The sequence below is a fragment of the Lepisma saccharinum genome, chromosome 1 (assembly GCF_977018435.1).
Source record: "Lepisma saccharinum chromosome 1, izLepSacc3.1, whole genome shotgun sequence".
Taxonomy (NCBI): Eukaryota; Metazoa; Arthropoda; class Insecta; order Zygentoma; family Lepismatidae; genus Lepisma; species Lepisma saccharinum.
Window position 1 is genome coordinate 29362858 of NC_139229.1, and position 26979 is coordinate 29389836.

At 36.4% G+C, this 26979-nt stretch overlaps 1 protein-coding gene across 12 annotated transcripts in view; it reads left to right on the forward strand.

The window, feature by feature from the left end:
- Arms (Ankyrin repeat-rich membrane spanning) overlaps window positions 1–26979 on the forward strand; it is a 265557-nt gene that overhangs the window by 192540 nt on the left and 46038 nt on the right. For 10 of the 12 annotated variants that reach the window (XM_083130254.1, XM_083130251.1, XM_083130243.1 and 7 more), the window contains 9 exons: window positions 560–739; window positions 4329–4547; window positions 6119–6356; window positions 9536–9701; window positions 13501–13679; window positions 14221–14318; window positions 14676–14759; window positions 16333–16503; window positions 20765–20936. In XM_083130254.1, coding sequence (XP_082986380.1) covers window positions 560–739; window positions 4329–4547; window positions 6119–6356; window positions 9536–9701; window positions 13501–13679; window positions 14221–14318; window positions 14676–14759; window positions 16333–16503; window positions 20765–20936 — 1507 coding nt within the window. Of the gene's footprint in view, window positions 1–559; window positions 740–4328; window positions 4548–6118; window positions 6357–9535; window positions 9702–13500; window positions 13680–14220; window positions 14319–14675; window positions 14760–16332; window positions 16504–20764; window positions 20937–26124; window positions 26258–26979 lie in introns of those variants that run through there. The other 2 variants (XM_083130277.1, XM_083130247.1) reach the window with 2 other exon arrangements.

Below are 26979 nucleotides of genomic sequence, written 5' to 3' on the forward strand. Positions count from 1 at the left end.
TTAACACAGACCTATTGCTGATCTACATATATTTTCAACTTTGAGCTAGTGCCTACATACTGTAAGAAGAATAAGACTTTGGGGTCCATGTGCAGTCACTTACGAGCCACTGCGAAGGCCTTTCCACCCATCTGCCTGCAAACTGAGGCCATTGTCGAACTTTCTCCTCCATTAGTAAACTTGCTGGTGGTAAGCATGCACAGATATATTGAATTTTCATGTGCCGAGAAATTTCTGTAAGTTTTAGGCTGACAGAGGGCAAGAAACCACTCCTCTTCACTGGTGCAAGTGCGTAGAGGAGGCACCATCTTTAAAATAACAAAAATGGCATTTTGAAGCTCACTTGATTAGTGTTGCAGCATCGAGGTCGTTTTGTAAACAGCAGTTGATAACCTCATGTAAATTTGAGTTGTGTACATATTGCCTTACAATTTTTATTGGACTTCATTTGACTCTTGTAATATATTTTATTAAATTTCTGGAATTGGGTGCACAATCTTCTTGATTGTGATATCTTTGTAATTTTATTTTATAGTTTCATTATGTATTTATTTTTTAGGTCCGGTGCTTAGATGGCTTTACGCAGCAGCAAACAAGATTAGTTGCAATAGTTGATGGGCTTGATAGTTGTGAACAAGATAAAGTGTTACTTGTATTAGATGCCGTCCACATGCTGTTTTCAAATACCGAAGCTCCTTTCATAATTATTTTAGCAATAGATCCTCATGTAATTTCAAAAGTAAGTACAAAAACTTTTAAATAAAATTACTTTGGCAATGTTTATGCTGCATAGATTTATTCAAATTAACTGCATAGGAAACAATTACTAAATTGTATCTAGTTGGACTTATGCTTTTGTTTACTATGAAGCCGACTTACAAGCAAATTGTAGCTCACGGATTATTGGTGGAATGTAGATTGTGTATAGGTTGTGGGCACATCCAATGCGAGTGTTTCATTGATCTGCAGGTTTAAAATTAATCCAATTACCTACGAGTATCAGCAAAACATTTTCTTTAATTTTTATTTTAAAATAATATTGTGTATATACTTAAACCAGTGGGCATTTTTGGACAGATGTTTATAGAGATCTATTGTGATACGGTCTTACATAAGTATGAAAGTACAGGGTGTCAAAAGTCAGGTTACATAGGATGTTTTCCTTGTCCCCTTAATTGTCCATGAATGATTGAATGTCTAGTTTCCTGGTGCATGGATCGGTTGCCATGGTCCTCTTGAATGGCCACCGCAGTCTCCAGATCAATGGATTTTGTCCTTTGGGGTCATTTCAAGGTGCTCGTCTACTCAGTTAAGAGTCGTAACATCCAGCATCTGAAGGAACGCATTGTGTAATGAGCAGACATAATTATGCCAGACGTTCTGCAAAAGGTTCTGGAGAACTGAAAACGTCCCTTGCACAAGTGCATTGATGTTCAAGGTGCACACATTGAAGATTTACTATAAATCCCTATGTAACCTGACTTTTGACTCACCCTGCATAAATACATAATTTTGTTTTAACCCTGTGTATGAACAGGAACAAAAAAATATCTCTCAAATAAATTGTTTATCTGTATTACATTTCCCCTCTATTTGCATAGTTGTAGTGTAGCAACTAACTTGTAGTCTCTTTTATGCTCACTCAGGTTGCTAGGCACAAGGTTAGTTATGAGACAGCTATTCAAGTATGTGATTATGTAAAATAGATTATTAACATGTGTTTAGTTGATGTTGTGATGTTTCATATTCTTCTTCCTCTATATCTGTGTACTTGTCTTAATGTGGGATGCATTCCTATTTGTGCCAATTGTAGCATGTCTATACTTTATTGTTCATTATGTACATTGTACTAAATGTGCATGAAATTACATAAATGTACAGTAAAATAATTGTTAAAAAAAAGGGAGTGGAGTACCATGCATTCATTAGTAAGGTGTGCTAAAGATTAGTAGAATATGTACGTAAGAGTTTCAAAATGTGTCTTAAATTAGGGATGATCAAGAAAAAAAGAAGGTAAAGTGCTCCCCTGTGCATAGGGGGGTGTGGGGGTAACGCCCCACACTTTCTTGATCCGGTCGTGAGTGAAGGTGATGTGATCAGCATCATGCCCCTGACCGCCTTTATCCCCCAGGGTTTCCCCCAGGTACCCATGTTATTCTACGCTGGTTGGGTGGGTGCCGGGGCCGCTTCCAACGTTAGAAAAGTTCCCGGATTTGAACCAGCCGGGGATCGAACCCGGGACCTTTAGCATGGTAGTCAGATGCGTTACCGACTGAGCCACCGCAGCCACTCAAGAAATATTAGGTCTCGAAAATATCCAGTATCCATTTTAGTGGGTAATGAGAGTCAGTCGATGGGAACATTGGAATGAACTTATTCATAGCAGGTACATCCAGAAAGTAAGCACTGGATAGGTGTAGAAAAATGTACAAAGAATTTTGTTAGATATATTTAATGCACAAGGTTGCTACATATATTACATTATTTTTTCCAACATTGTCACCATATTTGTTGAGGCATTTGAATACAGAGCCAACTTCCATGGTAAAGTGGTTAGCACAGCTCACTGTGACACCAGGGGTCCTGGGTTTGAGTACCAACCTGGACATGGGTGGTGTTAGTGAGTGTCTGTTGTTACATACTCTTGCAATATGTATTATCGCTATTATTCCATGCTTCTTGTAATACTGTTGATAAATTGATAATTTTGTTAATTTCGGGTCGGCCCCCGTAGCAGAGTGGTTAGCACTTCACGCTATGATGCCAGGGGTCCTGGGTTCGATTTCCGGCATGGGCATGGATGTTCGAGTGTCCATTCATCAATTTCATCATATCATGACTCATCCCCATCTTAGCAAATTAGCCAAAAGTGGCACAAAAAGCGAAGTAAAATAAAGTAAGTCAATCAATGTTAATTTCATTGCCAGGTTGACATAGAGGTTAGTCTACTTGTCCTTCTAATACTAGTTGCCTGTGACACTCTGAACAGTTGACAAAATAAAATACGAACAAACTCAACATTCCAACTAAATACCATGCATCTATAACGTAATGTTTAGGGCATTACACCTTCACCAATTTCATCACTCATGCTTCTCATCACAGGTAGCCAAAAGTGACAGAAAAGTAATGCTAAATAACAAAAATCAAACAAAAAAATTGTGTGTGTATTGTGACATCAATTTTTGTATTCTTTTATCAAAGAAATTCACTGTCAAGCTGTACAGCCACTCCAATACTCCTGTCCCCTCCCTCCTCGAGAGATAGAAAGAAAAAGAGTGAAATGCTTTGAGAAACTGTTTATGGTGGTTTTTTGCATTCGCCAAAAAATGTCATTCACTTTGTTCATGAACATAGGTCCTCACTTTGTTTGAGCTCCAGCACCATTACACTTTCACCATAACCCATGGTGCAGCGATTTAGTCCTTGAGGGCCAAGACCTACCTACCGACTGCCAGCCTCACTCCCACATGCCTCAGTAGAGGTAGGCTGTAAATTTCTGCTACACTCACTTTATAACATTTAAAAATCTCTCGCTGGACACACTTCGCAAACAATGGGATTGTCAATTTTGACATCCATTGCAAAGGAACTGAGCAACTTTCATAAAACAGTACTAGGGGACATGTGTTTCACTCAGTGCCAAGAAAATTGCTGAATATGATGATATTAGATGAAACTATTAAAAATGTTGAAAGAATTTTGGAGTTCCACCACTTTTAAGCAGGGTTGTTAAAGGTCCAGGAATTTTAAATAAATTCAATTTTGTCCAGGAGAGAAAATCAGTAAGCGTAAATGGGTTCTGGATCGTAAAGAACCTTTTAATCTGTAAAGTATTTCAATTCAGTCCAGGAACTATTTTTTTTGGATCAATTTAAATACGATCCAGGAACCTTTGCTCCAGATGAATTTAAATACGGCCCAGGAACCTTTTTTTCTGGATCAATTTATTTACAGTCCAGGAACTTTTTCCCCAGATCAATTTAAATATGGTCCAGAACCCTCTTTTTCTGGATCAATTTAAATACAGTCCAGGAACCTTTTTCCTGATCAGTTTAAATCTTGTCCAAGTTCCGTATTGAAATGAAACAATATGCAACCTGGACCAAATTTAAGTTTGAGAAAAGAGGTTCCAGTCCTGTTGCAGAACCCATTAGAAGTAGAACTATTTGTTTTTCATTTTTTTTGTTGACTGATGTTATCCCATCTATATTATCTTTTCACCATTCAAAATTAATTAGAATTGCTGATAAGTGATAAGTAATCTCAGAGCATCATTTACATTATCATGTTTTTAATGCATTTACTTACTTGCGCTTTACTTACAGGCAATTGAGATGAATATCCATAAAGTGTTCAGTGAGTCTCATATAAGTGGCTATGACTATCTTCGCAATATGGTACATTTGCCCTTCTATCTACAAAATTCTGGACTCCGTAAGGTGAAAATTGCACAACATGCTGCCCAGAATCAGAAGAAGGCTGGCCTTACTTTAAGCGAGGCAGAAGACACAGTCAGTATGGCAGCTACTAGTGCCCTGGGTTTGGTATGCATGCTCTTTGAGATACTAACACAGTAATGTCTAATTTGTATTAGTTTTGGTTTTTTGGTGCTAAAGATGTAGTTTTTCTGTATTTTACAAACTGTACAGGAGTAGATTGATTTACCAGTAGACAGTAGGTTAAAAATTTTACAGCTAGAATATTTCTATAAGTAGCGTGTGTCTCACAATTCCAATTTTGTCATGATCAAAATTTTAGCACAAAAACTAGGCAAATTTAGGGATAAAAAGCAGTATGGTATATAAAATGACATTTTGGTGTTTAAATGGTGAATAAAACCCAAAATTTGACTGCACTTATTACATCATATAAACATTCCCCTTCTAATAGCACATTTATGTAGTTAATATGAGTATTCCTGTGTAAAGTAGTCCATTTTTGCTTCTCAAATCAATTTTCCTTGATTTCTATGTATTCAGATTTCAGAAAATAAGCTTGTCAGTAAATAAAATCCTAATTTTCATGTTTGGGTTTATTTTGCATTTTACAGTTAATTTTGCACCATTTCATGAAAAAATGAACATTGCAAAGCGTTATTTCATATTTTGTGTTTCCGTAAAAAAAATAAAGAAATGATTCCTCTATTAATCACACAAAATGCAATTTTTCACACAATACTGGTGCAAAATAAATTGAAACTTCAAATATTGCATAATTTTCAGAAAATTATCGGCCGGTATCAGTAAAAATTACAACTGGTACTTGTCGATGCCAATACTGATACATCAATATCACTTTAGCCCTATTTTTTCACTAAGTGCAGATTTTCCTTTTCCTGTAAGACAAACCCAATTAATAGGCCACATAACTAATAAGGAAATAAAAATATATATTTTACATATCATTCAGATTCTGCAGGAAATGTTTCTCATTTATGAGTCTGTTGAAAAGAAACCGAACTTTTTGAAAAAATTCTTTATTAACTTTTCATGCAACTAATTCAGATTTTATCTCCTTCAAAGCAGTTTCCTTCACTGAATACACCACTCCTATTGTTTTTTCCAACGCTCAAATACTTTCTGGTACCCTTTCTGTGGAATAGCTTTTAAGTCTTGTAGCGAATTTTCTTTAATGCCTTCTATCATCTGGAAACTGTGTCCTTTGAGTGTTTTTTTTTTTTTTTTGCCTTGGAAGCAAGAAGTAATCCACAGTTGCCAAATCAGGCAAGTAGGGAGGCTGTGGTACAACAGTTGTGTTATGCTTTGCCAACACAAAATGAGGCACACACAGGATATGCATAGTAACATCTCCTGTGTGTGTGTGTGTCCAGTGGTACGGTAATTACAAAGTGTTACTTCACAGTTCGTGTTTCTGTCAAGAATGCATGCCTCTATCAGTACTGTATTGATATCAGCAAACTTTTCATATTAGTCCATCACAAATATAAAGTTTCAGTAATAACAGGAATAATTTAAGATAACACAATTATAATTTTTTAGTCAGTATGTTTTATATCAGTCAGTATATTTATGAACGAGTATTGTTTTTGAACAAATAATTTTCTTAATATTATTACAATAAAATGTATATATTTTTTTGTATTTGGTTACGATAGGCCTCACCCCGTCGTCTTTCTACGGAGTCTGGCTTAGGGTCAAGCGATAAAATGAAAAATGTGCGAAGAGGAAGCAGAAAGCTGAGACCCAGTGACAGTATAGCCAGTAGTTTGGGCAGCAACTTGAATCGTATTGGAGGAGCCCAAGATCTTACAAAGATGTTGCTTACAGATGATTACTTCAGTGATGTCAACCCACGTAGCATGCGACGTTTAATGAATGTTGTTTATATTACAGGTATGCATAGGCATTGCCATAAATTTTTCAGGGGGGGGGGGTCAGGCCACTTATAGAACTTGAATAGTAGAAATAATAACAGCAATAATTATCAGTTATGATTATTATTATACAATAATAAGTATTATAAAAATAGAAAAAACAATTATATTCCAAATTGTTATTAACATTATATCCGTGAGGAGACTTTTCCACTTGATCACCAGATCTGTGAATATACAGCACAACTGTTTTCATTATTTTTTTATTATTTTTACATTTTGTAGAGTTATTGTACTTAAATGCATAATTATTCTATAATGTTATTAACTTTTACACACATCGTTCCAGAAAATGCTTTACAAGTTAGGGTAAAATTTTAATGATAAATTTATGTTCTGTGTCCATGACCTTTCACATAAATTTTTGGAATTTTGAAAACTATGGAACAGTTTATTATTTGGTTTAAATGGTGGAATATGAAAACATAACCTAGTTGTATTTTACACATTTTTTCAATCTTAATGTATTTTTTAATTTGTTATTCTATTGATTTACTAACCAACTGAACTATTTCTTGTTATTAACAATAAAAATAACAAGCTTTATGCTTTTCTGTTACTTGAAATGAATGATGCCAATTTCTAAGGGGTTCAACCACCCCTCCCAACACCCATGCAGGTATGTGCAAGTGAGCATTGCAAAGAAGCAGTCTGTATTTATTATGTATAAAGGCTATTCATGTCAAAACTTTATTTTGGGCAGAAAGAAAATGTCCATAAAATAATATATATTTTCAATGTAATCTCCATTCACATCACAGCATTTTTACCATGAATTCTGCATGCCTGCTTTTTATTTACCTACAACATTTAACATGATAGCTTATGCAGGGGTGGAAAATAGCCTGTATAATCGGTAAAAGTTAGTTTGTTTTTTTTCATCTTTGTAATTTGTCAGGGTTTTCTTCTCTCTTTTTTAAATTGGTCAGTAAATTGTGCATATTTTTGTTTTGATGTCTGGTCTTTGTGATATCTGCTTAGCATCTGAGCATGTTAAGTGGGAGACTTTCAATCTCACCACCAAAGTTCCCAGGTTGAAGATTCATCCCGAGCGTGGGTATTCTGATGCTCTTTGTCAGTGTAAGGTAAAGTTCCCTATGCATATAGCACTGTGCCATGAAGGCACATTTAGGGGATGTGGAAGTAGGACCCCATTCATTCTTGATCTCGGCCATTTTGGAGGTGATGTTATCCGCCACATGCTCCAGCCACCTTTACCCCTCCGAGTTGCCCCCCCTTCCCACAGGTACCTATTGATTTGAGGCTGGGTGAGCCCCAGAGCTGCTTTATGTGGACACAAGGCCGGAAAATTCCTTCCTTAGATCACCCACCCTGGGAATCGAACCTTGGTCTTCCACGTGGCAGTCAGATGCCCTACCGACTAGACCACCACAGCCTGTTTGGCAGTGTCTTCATCAATTTTATCACTAATTCTCATATAGGCTGCGGTAGCTCAGTCGTTAGGACATCTGTCATGTGAGAGACCCGGGTTCGATCCCTGGCTGGGGGAGAACCGGAATTTTTTCCATCAGTTCAAACAGCTCCGGTGCCCACCCAGCATTGTATAAAGTTGGTACCTGGAGGAAACTCTGTGGAGTAAAGGCAGCTAGACCCCCACCTTCAGCCATGATCTAGAAAGTGTGAGGCGCTAACTCCACACCCCCTATATGCCTTCATGGCATGGTGCAAAGCACAGGGGAGCACTTTACTTTTCTTTACTAATTCTCATAGTTGCAATTTGCCAAAGTGGTAGAATGGCAATTCTAAATAAGAAAAAAATACAAATACAGATAGAGCAATTTGTGATTGTTTTTATTTTCGTGACTGCAGTTTTGGGGGATACCAGAAGGCTGCTGGGAAAGATATTGGCCAGTATCAGTCAATAAAATTCAACCGATACTTTTCAATGCAGATACATCGACATTGGTATCTACTCGGCCCTTATACACTGAGTGCTCACTGAATTGCGGCCACCTACGTAATACTTTGTTGGTTCACCTTTGCCTTGGCGGAAGGCCTGGACATGACGTGGCATGGTTTCCACGAGGTGTTGATATGTCTCCACAGGGATCTGATACCATATATTCCTGATGACATCCCATAATGAGCCAACTAATGTTGGTGCAGGATGCATGGTTCAAAGAGCTCGTTCCACAACATCCAGCCAAGTAAGTAGTCCCGCCTCGGTGGCACCATGCATTGTCATCTGGAAAATGCCATCCCCGTGTGCGTAGAAGCGTTGCATTGTGGGGTGTAAGTGGTCCCCTAACACCTCCCAATACGCAATGGATGTCACGTGGCGGTCCATACACACCAATGGTCCCAGTCCATGCCTACAGAAGCAAGCCCACACCAGACATCAGCCTCAACCAGCCTGTACAGCACTCACCATGCAAGAAGGGCCCATAGCCTCGTGCTGTTCACACCACACACGCATCGCCCGTTATAGTGGTGTAGCAAAAACATGATTCATCGGACCAACACACCCTTTTCCAATCATCTACGATCCAATCAATCAACGTGCTCGTGGGCCCAAGTGAGACTAAGTTGGTGGTGACACTTCATGAGGAGTGGGTCGTCTGCTGTGCAACTTCATGCATGCCAGTGTGCACTGCAGTTGCGTGAGATATGGGTGTTGTGCATCCACTGTTGTATTGGTGCTGTAATTCCCAGATGCTGATGGTGCATTCAGCTGTCACGAGCCATTTGACTCAACGCTCTCCCCACAGTGTCACCTACCGTACGCCCTTGCAATTCTTCCTCTTGGTGGTCGTTGCCCCGTTCTTTCGCCACACACTACACCTTCACTACACTGGAACAGGTGCATCCGACAAATGTCACTGTCTGGGTTATTGACACACCTGATGCTCAGGCACCCACAATCATGCCCTTTTGGAACTACGTGAAATCCTAACCACCTCCCAGTTTAACCTGTGCTGTTCGACTAACATGTAGCATTGTGTCTATACATTCACCATGATACTTCCAGTCAGGGTGGTCATGTGATCAAAGCAACTTCTGGGCTATTCCTTTTTGTTTGGAGAAGTGGTCGCAATTCAGTGAGCACTCAGTGTATATAGTAGTGTGTGTGTGATTTGTTGTTCAAGTGTATTGTTATTGCTTTGTCATTTATTTCAGGGAGACTACTTAAATCATTCCAAATTGACTTCAACTGGTATCATCTAGCATTATGGATTAATATCACAGAGCAATGGCCTTTTCGCACTTCTTGGATCATCTTGTATCATGAAACGTATGAGGATAATATTGATGACAACACACCATTAAAAACTCTATATGATATGTAAGTATTATTTTTTGTACTCTTTATTACAAGTTTTTTATTACATGCAATCTGTAGTTATAATTGGAATTAAATACAGCGTTATTAAAAAAGAATGGTACAAAAGAAAGGTTAATTTATTTTTAAGTGAAAAGAGATACAAAAGCAATTCTGGTGGGAAAGAAGAAAGGAGAAGGAAGGTTGTAAATTTATAGCCTGTGGTTGTAGTTGACGTAAAATCCGCTAGAGGTGCTACTTGTTGATAGCTAAAATGGCAATAACGAACGTAGTGCAGTCTTATTGTGTAATGGAATTTGCACAAACAGGGGCAGTCGTTTCAGTTCAGACAAACTTTCGTGCGAAATTCAAGAAACGACCACCACATAGACACTGCATTACACGCTGGGTGCAGAAGTTTGAATGAACTGGATGTCTTGTGCAGTAGAAAAATTCCCGGTCGACCAGGAACGTCGAGGGAGACAGTGGATAGGATTCATGCTGCTTTTCAAATGAGTCCCAGAAAATGGACAAACCAACTTAATGTGCCACAACCCACTGTATGGCGTATTCTAAGAAAGTGTATATGCTTTAAACCATACAAATTGCAACTCGTGCAGGTGCTGAAAAATGCAGATATGCCAAAATGCCAGAAATTCTGCATTGAAATGCAGAATCTGTTCGAAGAAGAGGATAGATTCGCTGAGAGGTTAGTGTTTAGTGATGAAACGACATTTCATGTTAGCGGGAAAGTAATTCACCATAACGTTAGGATCTGGGGTATAGAACACCCTCATACCTTAGTGCAGCAGGAAAGAGACTCACCAAAAGTGAATGTGTTTTGTGCAATAAGCAGACTGAAGGTGTATGGATCTTTCTTTTTTGCCGAAGCCACTGTTACTGGCCAGACCTACCTGGACATGTTATCGGAATGGCTCATGCCACAACTGGAGGAAGATATTCTGAATTCCATTTTTCAACAGGATGGTGCTCCTCCCCACTTCCACAATCTTGTTCGTGCGTACCTCAATGCCACCAGACCAGGTTGTTGGATTGGCCGTACCGGGAATCAAGGTTTGGCAATGCTGACCTGGCCTCCACGATCCCCAGATCTTACTCCATGCAACTTCTTTTTATCGGGGTTTGTGAAAGACACTGTGTACATTCCTCCATTACCACAGAACCTGGATAATTGAAAGCAGCGCATCTCTCGTGCAGTGGAGCTGATAACTGAGGATATGTTGGAATGCGTCTTGCAAGAAATGGATTATCCTTTTGACACCTGACGTGTTACCCAGGGTGCTCATATCCAGCATATTTAATTGTCCAGGTAAATTTACAACCTTCCTTTCTTCTTTCCCACTGGAATTGCTTTTGTATCTCTTTTCACTTAAAAATAAATTAACTTTACTTTTGTACCATTCTTTTTCAATAACTCTGTACATGATTGGCTTAGGTAATTTGGAAATATGCTAATGCACTTGCACTAGCACCAACAGTATAAACGAAGAAACAAACACCTTTTGGTGTGTGTGTATGCAGTGTGTGGAAGGGGTCAGGAAAGATGTAGATTGGAGACCCTCACAAATATGCACAAAAAGTCAATTGAGGACCCCTATGGAAAAAAGTCCAAAATTGCAAATTTTGCAGGAGAGAGAAAAAACGTTACAATGAACTTGTTATTGGAAGTGTGGATACCATTTTTTTAAAATTTCAAGTAATACCATGTATTTCCAACATTTTGCATGATAATAAATTATGACATGTTAATACAGTTTAATAAAATATTATTTTAATTGTAAAATTACGGGCCCTTTTTCTGTGTAGGCATTAATCTATTGAGAGTTAATAATTTGCTCGCTTGCTATTGGTCGGATCGGCAAAACAAAAAATACCACGTGGTAGCCTGAAATCACCTCTTTCCAATGTGGCTTGATGGTTTGTTCCATCTTAAATAGATTTGGCGTAAAAAATTCACAAAGCGACCTATGTTTTTGGCACCAGTTGAACATTGAGAAGTGCAATTTTTTAAATTTTTTTTTTGGATTTTTTGCTCCCTGTACAGACGCCCCTGACAATTCAGGTCATACCACCTAGGTCACCTTTGGGATGGATACCCTTTTGATCGCTGCTATTTTTTATTCCAAAGATACGCTTCTGAAGAGCCCTTTTTGGTGCGTCCCTAGTGCCGTAACTGTAGCTCCGTCCACGAAACCTTTTACCTCGGTTTAAAGAACTCAAACCAGAGTTCCGCTTGGTTGCATTGATTTGATTGATTTAGTTTATATTACTTCGCATTTTGTGCCTCTTGGCTAATTTGTAAAGATGAGGATGAGTGATGAAATGATGAAATTGATGAATGGACATTCACAAACACCCAAGCCCAAGCGGGATTCGAACCCGGGACCCTTGGCATCGCAGCACGATGTGCTAACCACTCGGCCACGGAGTCCGGCTTGGTTGCATTGTTGTGAAGTTGTAAACATGTTTATATCAGTATCAGAAGCCTACTGCATCAACACGTAGAACCTCCGTGAAATATGGGCCCATGTTCATGGACACAGGACCTTTTTCGACAGAGTGGAAATTTTTAAAATGTTTTTTCGATCACAAAATGAGATTTTTGCACTTAACTTTATTTCATCATGTGTCCCAGCACATAAAAAGTACTTTAAGCCTAAAAAGTCAATTTCAGAAAATAGTGGACTCTGTAGAGGTCCTCAATTCTAGTGTATATTTTTCCACAATTAAACCTTTACAAGAATAATTGAATTACGAAGCACATCCAGAAAGTATTGTTAATAATAAAAGAATGAAAGAAGGTAGCTGAACATTTTTTTTACATACCTTGAGCTAATTTTGTACAAAGGCAGCTATGGCATTGAGGCACTTATTGTACCAGGAGACAAGTTTTTGTATACCTTCGTCATCTACTTCTACTGCCAGTCCTTCGAGAAATGCAGTTTCACGATCATCTTACTGTTGATTCCCCTCTCACTTCATCACCATGAAAAGGCATGTAAGGCACCCAAAATTCATCCTCACTTCCCTTTAGTACACCCCGGCAACTGCTTTTTTTGCAGGTCAAGAAGGCTGTGGTACCTGTTTCTTGTCCTGTGTTTTGTCCATATATGTGCTGAGTGCCCCTTTACAGCCTCAGCTTTTAACATGGGTAAGGAGATTTTAATTCTCGGAGAAAAGTATTAGTCGCATCTAGTTCACTGCACTTTTTTACTCTCTCTGCACTCACATGTCTAGTTGGTAACACTGTGCAAAACAGAGTTGTGTACTTCGTTGATTTGGAGTCAAGTAGTGTATTTTGTGTCTGCACCGTTTGCACTGTGGAGCGATGAAGTGTGTGGTGTATGCTCACGTGGTGCATGCTAACTAATCAAATGAACTTTTAAAGCAGCAGACAGGCATTTGTTGAATATTCTGAACTTTACCACCACTATCCGTCTACTTGGTTGAGCATCATTTCCTTGCACCAACCTGACACCGGGATACATGGGGATACACCTGCACTACACCTGGTGTCAATAAGTGTAGCGAACTAGACTGGACTATTGATTTTTAGTTAGGGTAAGGGACTGGACCCATTATAATGTGCATGTGTGCAAAATAACCCAAGTGTTGACATACCCAAAAATTTTATTTCAATCAATCAACACCATAAATCTCTGATTTGACAATGAATTTCAGAAGAAAGAAAAAAAGGTTAATACTTTTTTATTTTAAAATAATTTTATGATTGATAGAATCCATTACTATTTTTTGTGATAGTTATGCACAAAGTACTTATTCTTTTTATTATTACTTCCAGAGTCCATCCTCAGATCCCTCTGTCAAAGGAAAATGAACCACTTCTTGAATTGGATCGAGATGAACGGAAATTTGATGTTTTCCTGTCCTGTCATAAAGGCAGTCTGCTTGTCAATGACCTCAAGGTGTTCTTGCCATTCACTATTAATTTGGACCCATACATTAAGAAAGTTATTAAAGGTAATTTTGTAACGTTTGTTTCTGTAATTTTGTTTTTGATGCATTCCTTATTATTTACTTTCAATATGCAAGCTTTTTTGTATGGAATTTCTAAGGTAATAAATACTTCGTATCATATTCAGGATATGCAAACGTATTTATTACCTGATATCATATGATGATATTTAAGACTGAGTAGATACTAATGGCCATAGTGATCTGCCAAATAAGTATTTTCTTGAAAAATTTCATTATTTTTTTGTAACTTTCATAATTTGGAGGGAATATGGATAAAATACAAATTTAGAACAATACAATGTTGAAGCAAAATTAATAAAAATTTGCATAATTTTCAGAATATTTAACGTCTGTGAAAAATGTTTCATCAATAATACTGCTATTAATTCTGCCAAAATTATATTATTATAAAGCAATATAGTAACTAATATGCAAAATATGAATATTGTGTTTCTTAATTTTCTCACAAAATCACAACTCTTTCTAAGTAGTTACGTTGTAAAATAAATGGATGTTTCAAAGCAAAATTTTTATTCCATTGCAGAGGAGATACAGAACCAAGACGACATGGGTCTTGCTATGGGAAGAGCTGCTCCATCACCAGTTGCTTTAAATATTCATAAGATGAGTCAGTCTAAATGGGTAAGTGTTTTTTGTCATTACCAACACATGTATAATTATGTCTGTAAAGAAAATGTGTTTGTTCTAATTTGTTACAGTTGTAATAGATTTATCAAAATTCTCAGTAAAAATAATGCATTTATTCGTAAGCAGTCATAATTTTTAAAATCATCTTGAATATTACTTGCAATAAAGATGAAAAATGTTAATTTTTCTTGTGTTACATTTTTTTTTTTTTTTCATTTTTTGTTTTGACAATAACATTGCTAAATATTTTTTTGCACTTATTCAGACTTGGGAAATTGCATTTTTACGTGACAATGGCCTCCATATATCTTGCCTTTTTCACCATTTAGAGTCATGCAATTGTTGTTACAGAAGACACCCGTTCCAAGTTCAGTTCCAATGTGGTACCCTGATGCAGTGAAGGCTGCTGTTCCACTCCCTGCATCAAGTTTCCCAGTAAGTTTTTATGAGACAGCATTTGTTTATTTACTGATTTTGCCATTTTGCTTCAAATGTTTATACATGTCCAAGAGGTTGGAATAATTGCAAAGTCTACATCTTTTGTCCTTAATACGGATGTATGTACATCTGGAAGAACTCTAATCTAATTTTACATTTTCATAAGAAGTTTATTAACATTATGCACAACTCATATTGATATTTGGGAATATTTCTATATTGAATGTACATAAATTTAAAATGTTTGGTTTATTCAAAATTATTAACCATATTTGTTGATGGTAATTATTTGTTGTAGACAGCAGCAATTGCATGTGATCTTATTGTAAATACCGATGAGTATTTTATATTATTGTGTAAATAAACCTTGAATATTTCTGTAATCCTTTCGTGCCTATTGGTGGTTTTTGCATGATAGATCACAAGTTGAGGAGTCATATTCTATGCAGCTAAGTAAGGAAATGCATGTTCTGGAATGTTAATTTTCATTAAAAATGCATAACATTTTATAATCCAAATTCAAATTTTCTTTATTTAAATTCAAATTTTCTTTATTAAAGGGCGAGGTTCAGCCTGTGGCTGTTCTCCCACCTAACCCCGTTTTGACATTTACCTGGTGTACAAAAACAAAATCATAAAAAAGAGAGAAGAAAATACAATAAAAAAATGGTTACAAAGAAAAGAACAAAGACAAGATTTTAAAATATCAAGACAACACATAAAAAAGAAAGTAAAAACACGTTCACGCACACATACCCACACACACACATACTAAACATTTCTGAGCAGGACATTTACGCACGGATGTTGAGATTGATGTACATGATTATTCTAGTTTTGTGAGGTACAGTAGAACAATGCATACGTAAATATTACAATATAGTTGAAGATTTGTCAAGGATTCGATTGGCGAGACTCGTATGTAGTCTAAACTATTGTGTAGTGTTACTCGTGGGAGCTTGAACAGAGATATTGCTCATCTAACAGAAAATTCTACCATATGTACCAACATACTCACAGCTTTGTTCACGAGAAAATTGATGTTGGTATAGCCAAAACTATTTCAGTTTACACCTAGTTTAAGTCTACAAATATCCTCTACTAACATGTAGCAGTTCCTTCATTTGAATAGTTTTGTCACCTTGCATATTTGGTCTGAAACTTGAAAGGTTTAAAGAATTAGTTTGTATTACAAACAAAGAATGGAAGACTCATTATACATAAGTAAAAGATTCCTCCATATGTTACATTTGATTATAAAATCATGCAGTCCAGATAGGTTTCATACTTCATCTAGTGCTATCTTTCGTTGATTGGAAACCTTGCTGCTTCAGATCTGAAAATAAATAGAATATACCTGTGTGGGTAGAACAAAATAAGAAGCAATAAAAACTTCAGTCTCTCTATGGGTGGAGCTTTGCATGTAACAATCCCCTTGATCCAACTTAATATATCATTGTAATTATTACATAAACATTGACATATTTTAATCCATCTAAGCTGCCTTATGCAATTGCCAGTACTTGTATGTGCTAATTTGTTTTATTCATAATTTCCTTGTTCTCAACAGCCTGCAGTCCTTGAGAAGAAGTTGTCCACAATGGCAGTTAAAGATGTTTGTGATTTACTTCGTAAAGTTGAAGATATTGCCCCGCATGCTCAGAAGTATGAAGGAACGATTAAAGAAAATAACATCAATGGTCGTGTTCTCCTCCATTGTGATTTAGATGATTTGAAAAAGGTAAGATAGGAATATGAAAAAGGCATTATAACAGCTGAGCCAATATTCTGGTTCTCACCGATACATACAGTCTAACAAAATAACTACACCACTTAATACAATGGAACGCAAACTGTGTTTTAGGTGATATGCAGACAATTATACCGCTCATATTTTAATTTAGATTAATCCTGGTCTTTGTTTTATATGTCTACTAGCTGATTTCCTGGTGTTGCCTGGATATTTATTTATCCCAATCTTGTATTAGACAGGGAAATAATGAATTCTAACTATAGTGTAAAATGTAACTAATTTTAAATGTGATCGTGAATGTCACCAATTAGCTTAGCAACTCCGAAAACTATTGATTCGACACTAATCTAGGTCATGGGTGGCATTTTATTTTCCACCCCCTCTCACCGCCCCTCCATGCCGATAGGTGATGCACTTGGAGTTGAACTGCATTGGGAGTGTCACGAAAACTATGGATTCTATTCGCAACACAGCCTGAATGTTAGACAACTCGAGAAACACTATCGTTCTGCGGATTGCATAGAGTCATGGATGTTTGTTTGTGTGGAATTTAATATCGGTGGTTCTCAATTATTTTTACATGTCACCCCTTCCCACCCCTAAGGGTGCCAGGGGTGTCTTACCCCAACAGTATTTCTTTCCAGATTGCAAGTGATATGTGTACCAAGTTTGGTTGAAATTGCTCCAGGCGTTCGAGAGTTATGCCGGAACAAACAAATATACACACCCCACACACACACATACATCCGTTTTTATATAAATAAAATATATGAAAAATCAGCTGATTTCATGGCCATAATCTTGCCTTGTTTGTATGGTAAAGTGTCACTTAGGATTTTCCCCATGCCTGTACACTGATCACAGTTCTGCACTTTAGTAATTGAGAATAGTCCAGATTACCTCTCAGACATGGCTGGAACTCACTTTTTAGTAATCTAGCGATAGAATGAAATCAATTGCACAGATTTTCCACCAACTATTTACATTATTTCCACCAATAAACACAGCTGCCGTGTCAGGAACAGGCGGCAGCCATTTGTACACAGACGTCGGACACACCTGTTGGCAGAGACTGGAATGAATGACAATAGTGCAAAATAACAAAAGAGAATCAAGATGTACCAAGGAACAATCCCAGGTGTAATTTGCCATTGTTTTGCACATTATTACAATGGCAATTTAAACATATTTCAATATTTCCCTAATTTTTAGCGGTGGTGCAGTTATTTTGTTACAGACTGTATGCTTGAAGACTGTCACAATAAAAAGTTATTCAAAATATTAATCAATTTTAATATATAGTGCATTTCCAGAAAAATTCATCCTTGATGCTGAAGAGCAATGTGCTGTACATACATCGTTTTAAAAGAGATCATCTCTAGATCGAGATTCTGCAATACATGTGTTTTTAAACTCTAAAATGTGTCTAAGAAATTGCCTCGTTATGTACTATTCCACTAACTTTGGTTCAGAAAATCCAGATTCATAGGTTGCCAATTGTGTCAGTCTGTTACCTTAAAATTTATTTCTATGCAGTGCTGGGAGAATACATTTGACAATTGCTATGCAAGAAGAAAGACTACTACTAGTAAATTTCATGGGTTATATTTTTTCATTATATGTTTCATGATCACATACAAAGAAATAAAATGCAAATAGTGTCAGTCTTGTTACCTCTGGAAGTATTCCACTGCAAATTTTGTGTAAATTTACCAGAAATTTGCTTTAAAATATTCAAAGAATTACATTGTTGGAATATATAAAATAGCTGTCACTTAATCACAAAATCATTTTTTTTTTCCACACAATATTGCTGAAAAATTAATAAATTTTAATATTAACTATATAATTTAAACAACTAGAACCCCTAAAATTGTCGTACATTTTTGTGGCCCCCTTGAAACACCCAAACTCCAGAAAAGTATCACCTGGCATTGATGAATAAATTTTGACAGATCCTTCACAATACTGATACCACTGGTATTGGTCAATACTGATACATCAACGTCGGTTCAGTCTTAGGTGATATTTCACACTATGTCATCAACACTACGTATAGTAGGTTAAGAGTTTCAAACATTCACCTTAATGCTATGTCCAAATTTTCAAGCTGATCTGCGTTTTTTCAGGGATGAAATAGTAAAACAATGAATAGGTTTTAAGGTGAGGGAGTTTAAAATAGGATAAAAGTCCATCATTTTGAGTGAGGTATGGCTGGCCGCAAATCCTATGGTGATGAGGATATGTACCTTATTTTAAAATTGGTTCATTCCTTGCCATTTAATTAATGTTTACATAGAGAAATGTCTGTATGACTTTTTCTATTTTAAGTAAGAAGGTACGAATATTTTCCTTATGGTGGATCCCACTTTAAACTGTACCTTTCTGTGCATAAAGTGGACTTAAAACCACAACTCAAACAGTGTGTTCTTTATGTACGAGGGTGGATCATTAAATATCGCACAAAAATATTTTCCTGCGATGTTATTGTGGCTGGGATGTTGAAATTTTACAGACGTATAGTTTGAAGTTTGTGCTGGAGACGTCATTTGTTCGATCAGTTATAACTTTTGCGGCAGAAGCATGAGCTACTTAGCAAAGAGCATGTTATTGTAGTTCGTTTTTTGTGGGCGAAAGGACAAAACCCTAGTGAAATTCACAGGGAAATGTTGGGCCTGTATGGGGAGGACTGTTTGGACCGTAGCAACATCTCCAGGTGGTGCACATTCTTTCAAGGAAGCCATGTGAACCTTGTTGACTCATCACGTTCCGGGCGACCAGTAACAGCTGCAACAGAACGGAATATCACAGCTATTGAGCAGGCAATTCTCAACGACCAGCGGATCCATCTGAGAACCTTTTCAGAGTGGTTGAACATTTCTTACGGTACGGTATGCGATATCGTGCATGACAAACTGAATTTTCGTGCCCGCTGGGTGCCGATGAAGAAGTGCAATCGATTGTGCGCAAATGGCTATATTGCCAAATGACGGAGTTCTATGAACAGGTATATTAAAACTAGTGCCACTATGGGAAAAATGTGTTGAAAGACTTGGCTCCTATGTCGAAAAGTAGCTAAAAGATATGGTTTCATTATGTATAATTTATGTTGTCTTACCTATTAAACTTCTTTTTAAAAAAATTGTTGTGCAAAACTTAATGATCCACCCTTGTATTTATGATATTTAGCATAATAATATTGTAGCTGGATACCATAGCCATAACTAGAATAATAGCCATCTTGGTGTCTGATCACATAGTGCTTGAAATCATAACCTCTCTAAAAATAAAATTCAGATGTGAGCCACAGCATGAGTGATTGCTGTAATTTTTGTCCCTTCAACTTCATGTAATCGCAATTAACATATACTCTGTCCCGGCAATCTGTGGAGAAAGCGAACAAAAAAAAAGTCGTCTGAGTAATTAGTGATTCGAGAGGGCTCGGCCAATGAACACATGAGAGAGGAAGGGACTGCAGCAGTATGCACTGTTTTCTCCCCTTCTCAATCGTTATGTGCAGCCTTACTCGACAGAGTATATGAAAGAAGGAGGGAGAGCTATGGAATATAAGCAACTACAGACAAAATAATAGTAACACTTTCACTAACTCCCCTAAAGTAAGTTCATGTGTCTTGGTTTTATAAATTAATTACCTAAATATGCAGGTTCTTTTGCTAAGGCAAAACATTAAGGTTCTTAGAGAATGCATCCAATTTTGTATCAATATCCCACCAATGAGATATATTTTGTATCAGCACACTATGGCATGGGCAAAAATTTCATATTGGTCCATCCCATTAAAAACATTATATATGGTGCAATGACTAGCAAATTGCCTAAAAACTGTTCTTAATGATCATGGCAAATTTTTAAATTAAACAGTCGGTTATTAATCCGTTCATGTTACGTACTTAAGATGCAGTAAGATATTGATACATGCACACAAAATATGCACATGCACACATCATCCACATTGGAACTTGCAGTTATCTCCAGAGTAGCACATTTGATGTGTATATTAATATTAATCTATTACTATTAATAGGCATCTCACAATTAACCAGTATTGTCAATCAAGGGTCAATATATATTTTATAAAAGTGAGGCAAGCTAAATATTTTTTATATACTGGTACATCAAAATATTTAAATTTTTGGTGACACACGTAAAGATATCTTTATTGTATAATTGAAATTCACATTCCAGCAGTAAGTTACAGATACATATTTTTACCTCCCTTTTTTTGCAGGTCCTCAAGATGTCCTTTGGCGATTGGGAAATATTTAAGATGGTGATTATTTCTTTGAGATCGGGTGAATATACCGAGGTGTCCCATATCGAAGAACATAGTGCAAATCCAAAAGTCCGATTTGCTGTTCCTGAACAGCAGCAGCAGGCAGGAACCAGCCGTATGGACAAAGGTGAGCCTGTTTGTTTCTGCCCGGATGGCAATGCGAAAAAGTTGTTCCTCCCAGACTGTAAGAGAAATGTTGTCGCCTTGTAATCAAGTAGTTAACTGTTAACACTGTTAAGCCTTGTTTCCATGTTAATAAAACATTAAAATGCTAACCAAGGCAAACTTTTATAGTATAAAAAATATACATAAAAATGCAACGTTTCCACCCTCTAACAGGGTCCTCTTCAGATGAATATTCACAATAAATTAGAGGGTGGAAACATTACGTTTTTATGTATATTTTTTATACTATAAAAGTTTGCCTTGGTCAGCATTTAATGTTTTATTGTAATCAAGGGGGTTCGGGGTTGAATCCCCGGTGGAGGGTCATTGCACAGTGGTTTGGACTCCACTTTAAATTGTAGATCCAATCTCAGTTAGCATATCTGTGCATAAAGTGGACTTTAAACAAAACTCAATCATTTTTCTTGTATGTACGCATCACTTGCATTGCAGAATTATTTCTCTTGTAGTCTACGGTTGTTAAAAGTTGTTAAGTTGCTATGTTACAACAATGTAACATTGACTAGATCCATTGTGTAACTGATTCATTTGTGTTAAAAATTTTTACAAGTGTTTTTAATCAAACTAAAAATAAATGTCTGATGAAGGGAGGGTGTGTTCTCTTGAAATGTCGCAACAAAAACTGTGTTTTTATGCTTGTAACAACTGTAGACTACAAGAGAAATAAAAACTCGATAGTACGAGAAAACCATCTCTGTATGTAAGTTTTATAAAACTGAAAATTGTAACAAATTTGAAGGAACAGCATTTTTTCCAGTCCCAAAATGCATTTTTAGGGTATCCTAAAACAAGAAGCAGGAGAAAACATGTGAATCTGATTCTAATTGGTTCTAATAGCACAGTCTGTAGCAAGAACTTCTAAAGGAAGAAAAAAAAGTGTGTTTGAAAACTGGGACTGATAAACTAGTTCTATGAAATGTAAAAAAAAATAGAATCAGTACGCATACTTAATATCAAACTTTTGGATGCCAAAATAATTTTTTTCAAAATGTTAAGGTCAGAACTGTGCACTACAACTACTAACAACTACTCCACGGGGACTGGTGTAGTTGGTTAGTGCAGTGGGTTCGTAGTAAAATCTCAGGTCTGTCATACCTTTGATCCCCACCACTGGAGAAAATAAATTTGTTCACCTGAAGACAAGAGACGAGGTGCTGTGTCGAAACGCAGTGTAAGATTAAGGATGGTTGAAAGCACTAGAGAATGGATAATATCCAATTAACATTGCATGCTAATAAGATTGTGATTATTTTACTGATTCAGCTCGCTGATCCAAAATATGTACAGTAGTGTCTTAATAAGTCAAGGAGGGCAAAACCAAGTCTACCTCAAATTACAAAAATCTCTTGACATATACATAACAACTAGACCTCGGATTTTGAGGTCCTAAAAAGTGTGCTTTTAGGTTCCTAAAATAGGCCCAAAAATCCTAAAATACATTCTAAAAATGCTAAAATAGATTCTAAAAATGCTAAAATAGATTCTAAAAATCTTAAATTAGGCTCAAAAAATCCTGAAGTATGTTCCCAAAAACTTAAAATGGTTCAAAATTCCTGAAAAATACTGATTAGATACAATCTTTAAAAATATTTCAAAAGAACTGCAAGAAATTTTAATAGGTACATATAACAACCAAATATTAATTTTCTAACCAAATTTTCATTTGTATACACCATTTTCAAAATTATTCACAAGTTATTGTAATACGATACTTGTGCAGTTATCAAAAGTTATTTGTTGATGTAAAAAATTAACTATGTATGTATAATTTGCTGCACAATTCCAGGGTGGCTACTCACCAGGAATTCTGGCACTTTTGTGTGAATTATTTGCTCCGGGATTTATGTCTGAATTTTTCTCCATAGATGCGAAAAGTTGCAACTTGATTAGTCCAAATTCCATTGAATTTATTCATATTTATGAATGCCCCGAGGCAAGTTTTTCACAGTTTAGCTTGTTTTTATCGAGGATGGAAACTAAAGCTGTGTGGAAAATAAAACTGAATTTTCTCAATTAGTTTACTTTGTTAGTGTCCTTTGCAGAACAATCTATCTGACAGATGGAATATTGTTACAAGATAAGATACCTTGAAGTTGATTTGGTAAATTTGAGTTTGATATTCTTACACAATTAACAATTTTTCGTAGATTAGTAGCTATATCCCGTAACATTTGAGACTTGTTTTTAGATGTATTTTGAGTCTGAGTATGTGAAATGAAAAATGTAAACTCCACAAAAAAATATTTTAAATATACTTTCCATGTAATGGAATTGAATTAGAATTTTTGGATACATTGGAATCACACAGACCCTTTATATTGTTAAAAAAATTGTGGGGGGGGGGGCCGATTGCTGTGAGGAGGTAATATGTAAGGTTGAAATAGAGAAAGCATCTGCTTGTAGCCTTGAATTTTTGGAAAGTTTGCCTTCAAACCCGGGAATTATACTTGAATTTTATCATGGTCCCAGAGTGGCCACCCTGAATACATAACATGTTATCCGCACTCAAACTCTGCTTTTTGTATGTTGGGATTTTTTTTATATGCTAAAGATGATGTTTCAACAGAAACATGATCAGTGAAACTCACTTTGTAAGGCATGAATGCCACAAAGCACCGAACTGACACGAAAGTGAGCAAGACCACAAGGATCAGAAGTTTGCACTTTGGACTGTGCAGGTAACAGTAGCGAGAGACATTTTGCTTTGTTTAGAGCTTCGAAAAAAACATCATGGACTTGGCTGGAGGGAAATCAACAGAGAGTATATTTCAAACACGTTAGTCATTGAAATTTTTTGTCACCAAACAGAGCAAATACCTCTGCGTGATATAAATTACTGTAAATCCTTAAAAAATATATAAAGACCTAAAAAAATGTTTTATTTTATTTATTTATTTATTTACTTAAAGTTTCAGGTACAGTACTAAAATACTATTTTATACTGAAACTGTAACAAGAAAAAAATAAAAATAACAACAACAAAACAAGACAATACAAGATGGCAGGCGAAAAAAAGAAACTGTTACATGCACAGTCTTAGTGATTGTCGCAAACTGTGTTCTGACAAGAAAATATCAACATTGACAGGCAGGTTATTGTATAAGTGGGGAAGCTTATAGTAAAGAGACTGCTGCAGGAGAGAGAGCCTTGTAGCGGGATTGTGAAAGAGCTTTACATTGCGGGTTGGCCGTGCATGTACTCGTAGATGAAATTGGTTGACAAGTAATTCGGTTTTAATTTTGTCATTAATGATTTTATGCAAAAATTTCATGTCTACTAGTTCGTGACGAGTGTGTGGTGGCTGGATGTTCAAAATAGGATGTGTCTGAGAGAAGGTATTCTATGGCGAGGAAAAAGCTGAGGATAGAATCAAGCCTGGGAAGATTAGTTTTAGAAGCCATAGTCCAGATGGGAGAGCAGTATTCAAGAATGGGAGAGATAAAGGATTTGAAAAGTATGCTAATGGCTGATTGGTTTTCGATGGCATGTTTAGTAGTATATGTAATGTTGTCATTGAAGTTTAGCTTTTCGTCGATGATGATACCAAGATCTTTTTGAGAGGAAACCTTTTTGATGGGACCGTTTTCGAGAGTATAACAGAGAGCACTTCCTTCCTTTTTAAGGAAATGAAGAGGAGATAGAGAGGATAACACGCTGCTCTCGTGCATGCAGATAGTCTATTTACAAAGATAGAAGTTCGCCATGGATGTTAAATCTGGATTGTAATTTATGGAGATTATGGTTGATTTTATCGAAGGCTTTTGAAATGTCCAAATATATAACATCAAGCTGGGAATTGTTGAGATAGACTGAGTAGCGTGAGAAAATAATACCGATAGATTGGTCAAGCAAGAGCTGCGTGGAAGAAAACCATGCTGAGCAGTATTTATAAGTTTTACCGAGTGTGTGTCTCCTGATTTATAGATCGGTACAACATTGGCACGTTTAAACAGTTCAGGAAACACACCAGCATAAAAGCACTTATTTAGTAAGACACACAGAGGGTAAGCCAGGGAGTCAGCAGTTTTGCGAAGGAAAATTGTCAGAATTTTATCGGGGCCCAAGGAATGACGCAAAAGCAAAGAGATGAATTTCTCAAATTTAATAATGAGTAGAACTTATTTGGTTCAGCAACACACTCGGCTGTTACGTTATTTACATATTCAGTATACTTTGTTTTGAGTAAGTTGTTTGAATGTCCCCTAATATCACTGGTACTACTTCCACAAGTTCGAGGCCAGCTTTTTGTTTTTCACTGTAAATATAAGTTTGTTGTTGAACCAAATTGGATATTTAGCAGAACATGCTTTTTTGGTAGGCACAAAGTCTTTTATAAAGTTCTTTAGGCACATAAACCTAAAATAGGTTCTAACAAGCAAAATAGGTTATTTTAGGCACTGTAAAACTTCATCAGTAGTTGTGTTAATGAAACACTGATTTTAGTTGTTATTTCTTACTTACGTGCAAAGGAAAAAATAGGTTAGAAACCTAAAATCTGAAGTCAAGTATAAACCTATGGAAAATTGAGACTCGAAAGAAAAAGCAACACAGAAATAAATTATAGTAGTATTATTATGAATATTGTTCTTACATTGCTCAGTACAGTAGTAACAATTATGTTTAAAAAAATACAGTGAAGCCCTGGTTTTAAATTAACAGATTATTTTTTACCTTCGTACCCTGAGAAACATAAGATTGAGGTTCAGCTGTAGTTAAACAATATTGAAATTAAACTTTTAAGATACGGGACCTTCCCTACGACGTCAGTGGTAATGTCACCACTTTGTAAGAAAGGGATCCCAGGTTCAATACCCGGTGGGAGACACATAGGGGTTCAGATCCCACTCTTAAATTGTAGGTCCAGTCCCAATTAGCCTTTCTGTACATAAAGTGGACTTAAAAACAAACTCAAGCAAGCATTCTTTAAAAACAAACTCAAGCAATCAAAGTTTAAAGAAATGGTCAAGAATCCTCTGCTTTCAGACGTTACATCATTTCCATTCACAATCCCACTTATCTGAGTAGGTATCAGAAGAAAACTTGGATTTATTTATTTGCGCCGGATTATCAAGACACTACTGTATTGGAAGTTTGTGGTAATATTTAATTTTTCAAAAATTCATTTGCAGGTTCCTAATAGCTCCAAGATCAAAATTATTGAGGTATCAAACACAGAGTGAAGTAAACTTATTAAAAACTGACTAAATTATCAGAATTGTATAGTTGTAAAGAAGTGTAACTGAGGTGGTCATGATGCGAGTGTCACTTCACGAAATAGAAGAACAGGTATGAATTGTAGAAAATTTGTTGGAGAGAGCTTTTTAAAGTAAGCTTTTTATATATTAGGTTATGGGCCAATTTGTCTATGTGTCAATAATCAATATTACGCCAATATTAAACTGTGAACTTTCCATGAAGAACCAGAGTGATTCTCATTCACTTCGTTAGTTATATGTGTAACCACGTGAGTGCCGTAGGAATTCCCTCAGGATACACAAGTTTATTTCTTTAAATCCACAAAGAAGAATTTGTTTAGGCTATTTCTGGAAAGACAAGGCAATTCAAAAGTCCCCGAACTCTCATTTTAGAAATTTATTGCTGAAAAACTAGAAAATATTTCCAAGTATTGTTCCTTGTGTTGATGTGTGGGTGACTTTGGAAACATGCTGCACCACGGGATAGCTACATGTGACAGCTGGTGCACACGGGGGAGTTGGCAAGATGTAAAATCCTGTGCACCATGAGTCTCGTGCAAGAACACAGTTGCTATGTTGGAAACTTATTTTGCTGTAAAATCTTAGTTTCCATCCAGATCTTTTCATCGGTGGTTCCCTGATATTCCTGTACCAGGGAAAACAACAGTTTATGATCCAGTGAAGCGGTTTCGCAATACATGTAGTGTTCAAGATAAGCCTAGAAGCTGCCAGCTGCGATAATAGGAATTAGTTAACATGCACCACAAATAAATTTAACAATCGTAAATG